General features: G+C 53.9%; 1 protein-coding gene across 1 annotated transcript in view; it reads left to right on the top strand.

The window, feature by feature from the left end:
• Positions 1-13,727, top strand: part of Osbpl5 (oxysterol binding protein like 5) — a 56,232-nt gene that overhangs the window by 18,294 nt on the left and 24,211 nt on the right. The window contains exons 2-4 of the mRNA XM_038331070.2: positions 6,995-7,151; positions 9,106-9,188; positions 13,598-13,678. Coding sequence (XP_038186998.1) covers positions 7,016-7,151; positions 9,106-9,188; positions 13,598-13,678 — 300 coding nt within the window. The 5' untranslated portion in view covers positions 6,995-7,015. The remainder of the gene's footprint in view (positions 1-6,994; positions 7,152-9,105; positions 9,189-13,597; positions 13,679-13,727) is intronic.

Below are 13,727 nucleotides of genomic sequence, written 5' to 3'. Positions count from 1 at the left end.
AATGCCTCTTGGTACCAGAGGACAGGGGAGGATGGGAGGTAATTTGGGGCTATTCTGTAGTATATGTTACAAGCCTCCCCGAGGTGATCTAGAGCAAGGACTGGGTCAAGACTAGACCTTAGTTACCATGTGGTATCACCGGCCCTGTCCCCTGAGTACCACTAGGGCCTGAGTGGGCACGTCTGATGTGGGTGTTGTTCAGTGTTTGACATTGGACTAGACTCCTCACAACAATTCCAAGGTCCCACACCTGTGACCCTTGACACTCATCAGATAGAGCTGAAGAAAGTATGGGGTGTCTGTCTCCAGTGGTCACTTGATCTAGGGCCTCCTGACAGTTTTCACATTCCAAGGTATGGTTCTGCCACAGGACCCCTGCGGCCTTGCTTGGCAATGTGGAGAGACCCTCACCCCACCTTGCTCCCTAGTATTGGGCCAGTCCGGCTTTGTTACACCCCACAGGTGGTAGCTTCTAGATGTGCGGGGTAGCTGGGCACCCACAGATCCCATGGTAGGACTGGTATGGGGACAGCAGGCAGCAGAGGTCCCTCTGGCAATTTCTTTGGTCTCAGACACCAGGCTCATACAGCTAGCCAGATCACCTGCCATCTTAGAGATACTGGCATGCTGGGTCCTTTGTATCCTTCTTTCTGATTGAGGGGCAGAAGCCATGTCCAGAGTCCAAGCAGGCCCACCATATCCAGGAAGCATAAGCTTCCCTAAGACAGGAGTCCCCAGTAGGGATGGGGTGAACAGTGGATGGAAGAAGGAGCTCGGGGTGTCTGGGCAGTGTACAGGTCTCTCAGAGCCAGCTCTGGCAGTTGCTGCCCTTTGGGCCTTGGGTCCCTGGTGCTATAGGGAGGAAGCAAGAGAGACCGTGACCACCTTGTCTCCTCCAGTCTTCTTGTGGCCCATCCAGGTCATACAGCCTACATGGGAAAAGTGAGTGGCTAGACCAGGTCAGCAAACGATTCCTGTCAGCACTCACCCAGCTTTCCTGCTGGGTGACCTAGTGGCAGCTGTCTGTCGCTCCATCAGTCCCCACCCAGGGTAGATGGTGACCTACAGCACCATCCCACTGGGGATGGCATGCTGGGCACTAGAGTGGGAGAGCTAAACTAAGGGGCGTCTCTGTAACACCAACCGCCTCCGAGAGCCCCTCAGGTAGGCCCACTTGGTACAGGGCTGACCGTGACTCTGCAGTAGAATTTTTCCCAGAAGTCTGTCTGTCTGTCCCTGTGAAGCCTGGTCCTCCTCCCATCTGTTTTATATTGGGGTCTGGAGACTCATGTTGAGTCTGGCCTGAAAGTGGGGCAGAGGTCTTGACCCCGGTAGGTCCCTCTCCCTGGCTGCACTATCCTCTGTTCTTCCTCCCGCCCTCCATAGTCCCCCATGTCAGCTTGCATGACCACCAAGAGCATTGCTCCTATTGCAGTTTGTGTCCAAAATCAATGTCATCTCAGTTGGATGGGACAGCAAGGACTGGACGGGACATGGTGGGGACAGGCCTTTTAAGTAGTAGCTGCAATCATTCTATAGAGTCTGTCCATTCTTCAGTGAGCATGCAGAGAGCTGAGCTTATAAGCCATAGTCCTTCACCCCTGAGCTGGTTTCAAGGGTTGACCCCCCCCCCCAATAGCCTTTAATGAGACTCCAAGTTCAGACAGAACCATCAGCACATACATAGAGATGGAGGTCTCTACCCATGATAGAGAGCCCCAGCATCTGGAGCCTCACCTCTCCCCAGGGACCCTGGCCAGCCTCCCTCCAGCAGCTCCCCAGGGACTGTAGGTAAGGAAGCTACCCAAAGACCACAGAGCCAGCCATGGGAGATCACTTGGCTGCTGCAGGTACCTCGAGGCCCCACTCAGAGAAAGACTCTACACATAGCTGGAAAATGAATGTGGCCAACTGAGGCCAAGCAGCCATGGTCCTTCTTGTGGTCCCCAGGCCTCTGCAGGATGACAGAAAGGACTTAGGTCAGAATGCCCCATCCACTTGAGTGTGCAGGTGGACGAAGGGAGTCTGGGAATGGGAGACTTCACTGATTCCTCCTCTGAGGTTCAGGCGAGCCTGGGCCCAGATCACAGTTCCACGCCTCCTCCTGTGTGGCCCTGACCTTTCTCCACAAAGAATCCATTGTTTGGGCTGAAGGTGGGCGTCTGTCAGCAGTGGAGGGAGTGGTGCTTTGCAGCCAGATCCCTGCTTGGAAGGCAGCCAGAGGTCAGTGATCTGGCTCTTTCTTGGTGGGGTGACCCAGCTGGGAGGGATGTCCTCATTGGGGATTGAGGGTCTCAGATGGAGGGATATTCTCTTAGAGTGGATGGCGTAGGTGGTGGTGTCCCCACGGTACGAGGTGTCCCAACTGGCAGGGATCCTTGCCCACTTTCCAGACCCTTGTCCACAGGGACGTGGCACTGATGGAACAGGGAAGCAGCATCACCCTGATGCCACAGCAGGCTTCTGTGGCGCCTGTCTGGGTCCATGTGGAGGGCGGGGCCAAGGTAAGAGTTGCAGTTGCCTCCTCCCCCTGCTCTTGCTTTGCTACCTTCCTGACCCTCAGCTGGGCAGGAGAGAGCGGAAGCCCTGAGAAAATGCATAAGGAGGACCTGTAGTCACGGGAAGATAGCCACACGGTGACTCTTAGGCGTGAGTGGGAGCCACAAGTCAGCTGTCTGAGCCCCTGCTGTTTCCAGGCCCAGGTACATGGATACACAGTGGCCATACACTGACTGGGGTGGATATGGTGGCTCACCTTTTCTCCTCCTCTCCTACCTGCCCCTAGTCTAGCCACACTCAGAATATAGCCTGTAGACTCACCCTCGCCACCCCATTTCCATATGCTCTGCCGGCAAGCGGGCCCTGCCTGGGCCTCGTGGCATTCCCGGTGTCACTGCCTCGACACTCAGCTTTGACTCCCTGTGGATCAGGAGTGCACCCCCTTCTTCCCCACCCCCCATACTTCAACCATACTCCCATCACACCTCAGAGTCACCTGTCTGGGTTCTGAAGCCCCGTTCTAAATGCCCCCTTCCTGAAGGTTGTATGTCCCTACCTTCGCTGGGCTCTACAGCCAGATGCAAAGAGGTCAGCTTGACGGCCAGGCCGAGTGGCCGTGTGAGAATTGCCCAGATAAGGGCCACTCCCGCCAGACACCACAGGAGGAAGATAGGTGGCACCCATGCTTCACCTGCAGCCTTTGTAGCCCTAAGGAGTGGGTCTGACTGACACAGAACTGGGGGAAGATCGTCTGCTGTAATCACAGGGGCTACCCCAAGCTGTACTGATAGCTTTTCACTCCCAAACAGGGGCGCTGGGTGGCCGGTTCCACTCCTGCCTGCCTGATTGGCCTTCCAGGACCACACCTTACTGCATAGTGAGAGGTTGTGGCCTTCACTCTGGAGGTAACTGGCTTAGGCTATTCCATGGGGAGTCCTGGCTCCCCAGCCTGCCCTTGACCTATTGGATTGCCTTGTGTTCCTGTCTTACAAAAGCTTTTCTCTGAGGCCGGGCCAGAACTGGGTGTTGCTGGTCATGGCCTCTGCCTCATGGCCTGGCCTTCTGTGTGATCCTACCTCAGTGGGTCAGGGTCTCTGGGCTAGGTCCCCCCTGGGCAGAAATGGCACCACCCTAGACTTCCACCCGTGAACCCCAGCAGGTCCCGGTGTGTTGCATGCTTGCCTTGGGTTTTCTTCTCAGGTCCCACAGGGCCCCCTCGTGCACTTGGACTTGAGGATCACGAGAGCAGGGGATGATACAACAACATAGAAAGGCTCCTCTGCAGCAGGGAGGGGCTCTGGAACTGTGGGCAAGGACCAGCTGCGTTCAGATGGCACTGAGTAACAGTGAGGTCTGAGGTGGCCTTGCTGACTCTGGTTAGAGAAATAGTTGGGGTAAGCACATTTTTGGCTTCTAGTGACCTTGGGTAAGCAGAATTCGGGATCCAGAGAATCTGGCTGGACCTTGGTCCCTAGCGTCAAAGTCCAGGAGACTTCCCAGAAGGCTCATGGGCCAGAGGTGGGCAAATAGTCCTCCTGAAATCACTCAGAGGACCAGGTCTCTGCTGCCGCCGCCAGCATTCCATTTCCTCATCCATCCTTCTTTCTAGTCCCATTCGTCCCTTGGAGCTCCCATGGGTGGGCATACATAGGGGCTAAGCTCCCAGGACCCTGACAACTAGGCTCTGTTGGGAGGAGACCATTGGCCCAGCGCTCACTGACAGCTCCCTCTGTATGTAGGATGGTCCCCGCCTCCTACCCCATTCCTTAACCATTCCAAGCGCTCTTAGCCACTAGCTAGAAACAGTGACTGTGGTGGTTACTGTGGACAGCAGCCCTTGCCTTGGTCACCTCTCTGAAACTCCTCCCTGAGCTGGAGACCTGGGTTGCGCCCAGTGTAGGAGGCACGCTGTTCAGGGAGCGCAGCTTTACTCCACAGTGTCTGCGGACATCATATATAGCCCCACATTCCTAGGTCCCTGTCCAGGACCTGCCTCACTTGTTGCTTCCCTGGGTGGTGGGATCACGTGGTGGGCAAGACAGAACCAGACAGAGTGCAACATTGAGTACAGGATACACATGTGTGGCATAGTGTGTACAGCTCAGGTGCAGTCCTCAGAGTGACAGGGACTCTCACTAGCTGAGGGCCTTCCAGATCTGACCCGGACGGGTTGGCTAGCCAGCCCCCAGGGATCCACATGCTTCTGCCTCCCCAGCACTGGGATTATAGGTTCTGAGGATGAGATCGGGGCCTCTCGCTTGTCTAGCACGTTTTATGAAATGAGCCATCTCTCTTGCCAAGAATTTTAACAAAGTAAAGAACTGCCAGGGGGGTTGTCTAGGAGCCTCCAGTGCTATGCAGAGAATGCACACAGTGCAGCCAAAGAGTGGTCACCCAGAGGACACTCTTCCTGAGTGGAATGTGACAAAACCCAGCCTGCACAATAGGGGTGGGGACATGGAGAGAGCAGAGCAGAGCAGAGCCATACAGAGGTCGTTCAGCAGGCTCGGGCTCAGCATTTGTCAGGACTGTGAAGAGGCCGGAGTCCAGTAGGTGAAAGGAAGGTGGGCAGAGCTCGGGACTACGAGACTGGCTGGCCTGTGAGATGTACCCCCCCCCACACACACGTAGTGTCTGACAGTGTCCTCCAGATGCAGGCCTCTAACGGGCAGGGCACAAAGGACAGGGGAGTAGGGGCCTCAGGATAGCTCTGTAGAACTGAAGCCTCCTGCTGAGCGAGCAGATTGAAGGAAGCTGCTGGGCCACCACTGGCCTGTAGGTGTCAGCTATAGAGCCAATGGCTCTGGGCGTACGCCTGAATTGTATGGGGGCTGGGGGGGGGGGGGTTTCTGTTCATGTTGGCTGGGTAGTCACTACCCCTCCCACCTCGTGTGTCTGAGTGTAGGGGGAATGAGAAGGAAGTGGGAACCAGGCTGGTCAGCTGACTGATTGGAAAGATTTAGGAAGGGAAGATGAGAGAATGAGAGAATGGATGGGTGGGTGGGTGGATGGATGGATGGATGGGTGGATGGATGGATGGATGGATACATAGCTGGATGGGTGGGTGGATGGATGGATGCTGGATGGATGGGTGGGTGAGTGGGTGGATGATGCATGGGTGGATGGATGGATGGATACATAGCTGGATGGATGGATGGATGGATGGATGGATGCTGGATGGAAGGGTGGGTGAGTGAGTGGATGATGCATGGATACACTGATGAATGGATGACTGACACATGGATACATGAGTAGGGAGGTGAGTAATGGATGGTTGGAAGGAGAGGAGGGAGGACAGACAGATGTGTAAATGAATGATTAGGTAGATGGAGAGAAGTGAGGAAGACAAGGTAGTGCGCATGAGGTGTGCATGGGGTGCACTTTTCGATGAGTCCCTCTAGTTACTTACACACACCCTCCCCTGACACACTTACTGCAGATGGCATGATAGGATTGCTGAGAGTCAACTGTAAACCCTGCCCCAAGCCTGTGTTACTCAATCCCTAACGAAAGTGAAGCTCCAGGTGTGGCAAGCCAACTCTGTCAACACCCTTTGTTATGCTGCCAGAGATAGCCCTCTTACCCCCTGCAGGTCCCTAAGGGTCCAGCTTGCTCTGATTGCCCTGGGCCTGGTACAAACCAGGGAATCTTAGCTGAATAAAGAAGTAGACAGGGGTCACAGACAGGCTTTTTAGACTGCAGACAGAAACCACTGGAACCATTGACACCCCAGGGTCCCTGTTCGTTCCTGAAGCCCCACCTGGTCCAGCAGGAAAGCTATGTTTATTTGAGATCAGGCCATTGGAAAAAGAGGGAGTAAAGTGGCTCTTTGGGAAGCTATTGGCCAGCTAAAAAGCTCAGGCCATGTCCCTAGAAAGCTCGGCAAGGGAAAGCTGGTCAATAGACTGAAAAACTGGTCAGGCAACTCCGGAGGCGGGCCTTTGTGGTTTTCCTCATATAAAGAGTAGCTGAGACTGGGTGGGTTCTGTTCAGTCAACAGGGAAAGGCTTGGGAGGTGGCTGATCACCTGTGCTCAGCTGGCAGGCCTTGTTTCGGGTGAGGCTGTGGGGCCCTGGGCCCTGCTGAAGGCATTGCAGTGGCTGAGAGTGTGGGAGTGGCTGGCTGTCATTCCTCCCCTGTGGCCTCTCCTGTTCCCAGGGCTGTTCCTAGCAGGTAGGTGATGTCATTGGCTGGTATGAACCTGTCAGAGCACACCTGAACCTTCTCAGCTTGTTCAGGCCTTCAAGTCCAGGGACCCACACAAGACCAGAGATACTCAGGCAGTGCCATGGATCTCATGTGCCCTAAAATGGAACAAGCGGGTGAAGGACACCCCAGGACACCCCAGTCTCCTTATGGTGCCTCCTACCAGCTTATCTCCTGACAGTTTGGGGTCACCTGGTCTGTCCTCTCTTGACTTCTCTGTGGACTCATTGGAACCCTCCCCCTGACCTTAGGTGAGGTCTGACCACCTGCCCCCCGTTCTTCTTTTCAGAAGCCCCCCAGTACCCACGCCATGAAGGAAGAGGCCTTTCTCCGGCGCCGCTTCTCGCTGTGTCCACCAGCGTCTACTCCACAGAAGACGGACCCCCGGAAGCTCCCACGGAACCTGGTTCTGGGATGCGAAAATGAGCTTGGTCCCATCACCCCAGGTCGGTACAGGCCATGGGCAAGCAGAGGTCCCCCTGACCCTGCAGTTGTGAGAGCTCAGCTGGTGTCCCACCCCTCCAGGACCTTCATGGCCAGTGAGGGTGGCTCCCACATGAAGGAGACTTAAGGATTTCATGAGCAAAGGGTGCACAGCATGCTGAAGGACCAAGTTTGCTAACAAGGGACTCAACTTAGGGACGGCAGAGGGCAGTTGTATCAAACAGGGGCTGTGAGGATCGGCACCTGACCCAGCCCTAGCCAGGTGCCTGCAGATCGGTTACTGGGACTCGGTTTACCCATTTATAAAACATAGGCAACATCAGTACCTATGTCCCACTTCCAAGAGGTCCTGAACCCTGGGAGGGAACAGTTCAGTCTGTGCTACCTCCATGCCACTTGTGGATGAAGTTCTGGGTCCTGGAATGTGGACCCCACCACAAAGAATGTTCTCACAGCCTCTGGACCTATGGCTTCCATTCCTGCCCACCCATAACCAAGTCCGAGCTGAGCCCTCTACGCTGTAGGTAACAGCTAGCCTTACCACACCTTTCAGGAGTCCCTGAGGAGTGGGAAGTGGGATCACGCTGCTCCTGAGGACTCTAGCCCTGCCCTCTTCCCTCTTCTACCTCCCAAGGCTGGGTGCAGATTGAGGAGGAGGCAGGTGGAAGGTCATGACAGGGAAGGAGAGTCATGCCATCAACAGTCTCAGCCACCAGAAGGGGAAACTGAGGCTCAGAGTGAGGAAGGCACTCTGGACAGTCTCTGGCATACAAGGAAGGTTGATGCCTACGATGTAACCCACAGGCATCATTCACCTGTGCCATAGAAACAGGGAGGAGAGGAGAGGAAGACTGGGTTCCCGTGGGGAGGAGGGAAAGAGAGGAGGTAGTGGCAAGCCTCAGTCAGTTTCTGAAGACTTGATCTGTGGAAGGACTGACTGGGCAGGGCAGGACTGGGAAGCACCAGGCCCTCTTCAAGGAATGCAAGAGGTTCCAGGAGCAGGGGTGTGGACAGGGTATGTGTGGCGGCAAAGAGCCAATACCAGGCTGTCTGCACTGGCGTGACGTGACACCTCTGTGCTCTTGGGTGCTTGGAGCATGATCCCTCCCCATCAGCATGCACCTTTCCACATGTGGCCTCTGAGAGTGGACAGCTGCCTCCCTGTCACCAAGGCCTGAGTCAGGGGCTGTATGGGCAGAAAGTGGGAGCTCCTGAGGCTCAGCCACATGGGGGGAGTAGTCACCATGCTAGATCAGGATGTCAGATGACCTCAGATGGCTACTGCTCTCTGACTGGTGGGTAGAACTACTTCCATAGGTCACTGTCCTAGCTTTTCTCGAGAGGATGTCCCCATTGCCCAGCCCTTCCCAGAGTTCCTAGGAGGTGATCTACAGAACACCTAGCCTCCCAACTGTTCCTTCCCCTTATACCCATTGCTGGCCTATGGCTTCAGGAAGAGTTTCACCCCACCACTGACTCATGGCCTCTTATAAACCACAGCACCACCTTCCCCAGGCAGCGGGTGACAATAGCCAAATCATACCCATGGCTGGTTCAGGCCACCCCACCATCATCTCTCTCCTTCAGGCTGCAGAGTACAGGGAAGCAGGGCAGGGTTCCAGGTGCCAAGCCTCCCTCCCACCTCTTCAGTTACTCTGGAGCAAGACTCCGGGACTACCGGAGTCCTGGATTTTGAACCAGTGTGCCTCTGAGCCTGGGTGCCATGCTTGCTTGGTGATCCAAGGGCCTCGGTCACACCCCACTGGCTCAGCTGCCCCCCGTTTCCGCCAGCTCCTCCCGTTTCCTTTCTGTGGTTGTGAGGGCCTGGCCAGAGCCTCTGGGACCCTTTGCTGAAGCTCACTCCACCTCTCAGGGCCACAACACTCTAGTGGCTTCCTGCCCCTCCCAGGCAGCCTCCAGGGCACTCTCTGAGGAGTCCTACCCACTGTCTTCCAGGGAAGGACATGGAGTCCAATGGCCAGTCACCACCCAGAGATGAAGAGCCCCTGACCCCAGGCTCTGCCACGAAGGTACCACCGGTAAGAGCCTGCCTGTGGGAAGACTGGGAGGCAGGGAACCTAACTAAAGGGACAACAGGGTGTTGGCTGAGCCTGCGATCCCCATACTTAAAAGGAAAAGCCTCAACTCTCAGGCTACACCCTTGCTGCATGGGGTTTAGTCTCTGTCTCTCGGTTTATTAGAAGCTGAGCATAGCCCAGGAGACCTGAGATGTGTTCCAGACAGAGCTATCTGAGGAGTAGGAAGCCCCCTCTGTCTAGGGGGACCCTCCAAGCTACTAGCCTGCTCCAATCCTCCTTCCACACTCGTCTGTGCTGTTCCCTCTGCAGTCACTTCCTGGTGGTTTCCATTCTCTCCCTGCAGTAATCAGCTGCCGTGGGCACCCGTGTACACATGTGTCTGGGCCACAGCCCTCTATGAACTTGCCAGGTGCTAAAGTAACTGTAGACTTCTAAAACATTCTTTGTTTCATTTTTGAAGAACTGCCGAACTCCTGTGTGCTTGGTGAGCCCCAGCATGTCCCCGGTCGCCCTCCCTCAGGTCTCCCCAGCCAGCACTGAGGGTTTCTATTCTGTCTCTGACTGTAGCCTTCCTGATTGGCGTCTCAGCATGGCTGGGTTTCCGTGTTGACTCAGATCTGCACGGCATCATGTGCATCCTCCTGGGGGATGCTGCTGAGTCTCTCACCTATCTTCCATTTGGGTTGCTCGTCTTTTTCTTATTGAGCTGTAAGAAATATATATATATATATATATATATATATATATATATATATATATATTCCCAGTCCTTCACCCTTCTCAGATGTGTGGTTTGTAAATACTTTCTTTCATTTGTTCCCAATTACAGCTTATCTTATTTTACTGCATATGTATGTGTGGGTGCAATGCTAAGTTTACGTTGGTATATGTGGTATGTGTGCATGCATGTGGAGACCTGAAGGTGTCCTTCCTTCTCTATTGCTCTCTACTTTATTTACTGAGGCAGGGTCTCTCCCTGAACCTAGAGCTAACCAATTCTGGCTGCTCTTGCTAGCCAGCTTGCCCCAGAATCCGTCTCTACCTCTCAATTGGTAGGATTACAGGCTGTTACAACATCTGTCCTACTTTTCGATGGCTTGCTTCTAGGAATCCAAACTCCAGCCTGCATGCTTATGTGGTGTATGCTTTAGTCATTGAGCCACCTCCCCAGAACCCTCAAATTCTTGTTCTGAGGGGCCTTCCCATTTCCTAGGTGTCCCTATGTGGCCCGGTACACATGAGGACACAAGGGTGACCTTGGACCTCTGGTGTGCAGGTACTCCACCCCAGGCCCCCATCTGGCCTCCCCTCTTTCTCTGTGGCCGATAATAAGCATAGCTGGTTAAACCTGGTCTGGTGGAAGGCTGTAAATAGTGGGATTTTTAGATGCATTTGTTTTTATTTTGTGTGTGGATGTTTTGCCTGCATGCACGTGTGCAGCACCTGCATGCCTGGTATCCTAGGAGGCTACCACGTAGATGCTAGGAATCGAACCTGGGTCCTCTCGAGGGCTCTTAACTACTGGGACATTTCTCTCTGTAAATAGTGTTTCAATTCAAACCATTAAATGGTTGATTTGTCCATCTCTTCATAGTTCTTGAAAAATGCCAGCTGCTAGTCTGAGCAGGGACTGAGTTAGCTGCCCCACAGGGCCACTCTGACAAACAGCTAACCACAGTCCCTGCAGGGCTGGGACTATCTAAGCCCTAGTCAAGTCAAGGGAGCTTGTCACCACCAGTGTGGTCAGAGCTGTCCTCCTTCTATGCAGGCCATTTGGGGGCTGAGGAAGAGATGCATCTACCCAGCCACGTGGAGGAGCAGGCCAGGCTGGGGAGCTTTCTGCAGAGTACCCACAGGGCCTGTCTCTAGAGGCCCACTACTTGGCCCGTGCTTTGTCATTCACCCTCAGCTCAATGACTGCTTCTGAGCAGAACCCCTGGGCACTTCCTCTGATGATCCAGAATGTTCTTTGCAGCTATGAGGGTGCAACTCTGAAGGGAGACTGCCAGTTTCAATCCCAGCGTGGCTCCTTGGTTACTGCGTGACCAGGGCATGCTTCTGAGACTTGCTATGGTACGGTCCCCTTCTCTGCAGGTGACACCATGGCCTAAGCTGTTGTAGTCAGTCGGTTTGTCTTTGAGAGAAGGTCTCATTGTGTAGCCCTGACTGGCCTGGGATTCATTATGTAGACCAGGTTGCCCTCCAGCTCACAGTGGTCATCCTTCTTTGCCTCCCGAGTGCTGGGATTAAAGGCGCCTAACACCACACCCAGCTGAGCTGTTCTGTTTAATCTGCACATACAGGCCAGTGAAATGGATCTGCAGGTAAGGCACTTGCCCCCGTGCCCAATGACCTGAGTTCAATTCCAGGAACCCACACTGTAGGAGAGAACCTACTCCTGCAAGCTGTCTTCCCACCTACCTACCTTCCTACATACACACACACACACACACACACACACACACACACACAAATAATGTTCAAAAAAATAATGAATACAGATACCCACCAACACAAAAGCCCACACGTAGTACTTCAACCCCTCACCCTTACAGCCTCCATGAACCTATGGACTACAGTCTGTCCCACAGAGCCAAGCACAGGTTACAGTCCATCACTTCAGGGAGGACAAGGCACCAGAAACCTGGAGCTCTGGTCACCTACATCACAGTCACCCATACCACAGTCAAGGACAGAGAGCAGCTGAGCTGACTAATTCAGCCCAGAGCCAGCCCAGGAGATGGTGCTATCCACATCTAGGCAGGGTCTTCCCACCTCTGTCAACCCAGCTAAGAAAACTACAGCCAACCTGATCTCGAGAGCCCCTCACTGACACACTTCCCAGGTGGTTCTAGGTTTTGTCAAGTTGACAATTAAAACCGGCTCTCACACCATAATTTTCACATCATGAAATATTCATTTGGTTTATTTTTCCAGACGCTTCAGCTTGTTCTGTGCAGGAGAGTAAGCTAGGACAGCTGATAAACATGTTTTGAATTTTGAATGAGTGTGTTTATTTTTTAATTAATTAATTTTGGCTTTTAAAGACAGGGTTTCTCTATAACCCTAGCTGTCCTGGAACTTGCTCTGTAAACCAGGCTGGCCTCAAACTCAGACATCTGCCTGCCTCTGACTCTCAAGTGATGGGATTAAAGGCGTGTGCCACCACTGCCCAGCTATGAATGTGTTAATTAAGTATTTACCAAGACAAAGTACAAGAACACGTGTAGGTAGCCAACAGAAAGAAGCAGCAGATAGCAAAATATCACCAAATCAGGCGTCTACAGCACCCGGCAGAAGTGACTGGAATAGCCTGCTAGAGAGGGTGAACAGAGGGACTTCCGGCACCCGGGGCTCACAACATCTGGCAGAAACTGTCTGGGGAAGTGGAGGCCGTCCCCTGAAGTTCTCACTGTGCTTTTCTGTCAGCCGCTGAGTTCTGGCTTCTTGTTCCCACTGTGAGCACTGTTACACTGTGGGAAGAACCATGGTAACCTCCTCCATTAGAAATGGTCACCTTCCGCTGTTCTCAAGGGCACAGTATTTGACTTCTTTAGGTCAGAGACCAGAGGCCTTGGGGGACACTGTGACAAACATTGCATGGGTCTAAAATGGGGGTGGGGTGCAGCCTTATTCCCAGAGGCAGCTTCTCAGTGAGCTCCAATAGCATGTGACAGCTTCTGTATCGTGTGTATCATGCCTGTAGAGCCTAGGGACCCGGCAACAGGTGGCATGTGGGATTCACCGCACAGTTTGCTATCCCCAAACCTGTGACCTTTAGACAAAGTTATGGCTCTGTACCCCAGACCTCAGTTTCTTCCTCTGTGAGGCTATGGCTCCTTGAACAGGTTACTGCTCTGGGTCCAGGAAGTAAGCTGTGGCCCCAGGCTCAAATGCTTGGCTCCCGTCTGTAGACACTGATCCTCCAGACATACCTCCCCCAGAGCCAGTGGCCATCCCTACCCCAAAGTCTCCTTGTTGACCCTGCCCAGAGCTAAGGAGTGGTTCTGGGCATCAGGGAAGATAGGGATGCTGTCTTTAGGGCTGACACAGCCTAGGAGTTAGTCACCACCTTGGCCAAGCTACCACCAAAACCCTCTTTGCAAACCCCACCATGTTTCTTCTCTCATTGCTGAGACAAGATGCCCGATGAAGGCTCCTTAAGGGAGGGGGGGGGTTTATTTGGGCTCAGAGTTCAAGGGCACAGTCTGTCGGGTGGGGTGGGAAGGCGTGGCTGCAAGTGCTGAGGCAGTTGGTGTCCTCACATCCAATCAGAAGCAGAGATGAGTGCTGGTGCCCGGATCGCTTTCTCATTTCTGTTTATTCTGGGCTCTCTGCTTTCTCTGCTCTGGCCCTGGCAGCCCCAACCATACCCTGACACCCCTAGCACCCTGTTCTCTCTCTTACAGGCTGAGTACAGACTATGCAATGGATCTGACAAGGAATGTACCTCCCCAACAACCAGGGTCTCCAAGAAGGACGCTCTCAAGGTGGGCCTGGCTCAGGGTGAGGACGGAGGAAACACCCACACCCTCTGCA

Source organism: Arvicola amphibius, chromosome 1, assembly GCF_903992535.2.
Source record: "Arvicola amphibius chromosome 1, mArvAmp1.2, whole genome shotgun sequence".
Classification (NCBI taxonomy): domain Eukaryota; kingdom Metazoa; phylum Chordata; class Mammalia; order Rodentia; family Cricetidae; genus Arvicola; species Arvicola amphibius.
This window is presented reverse-complemented; position numbering and strand designations above follow the sequence as displayed.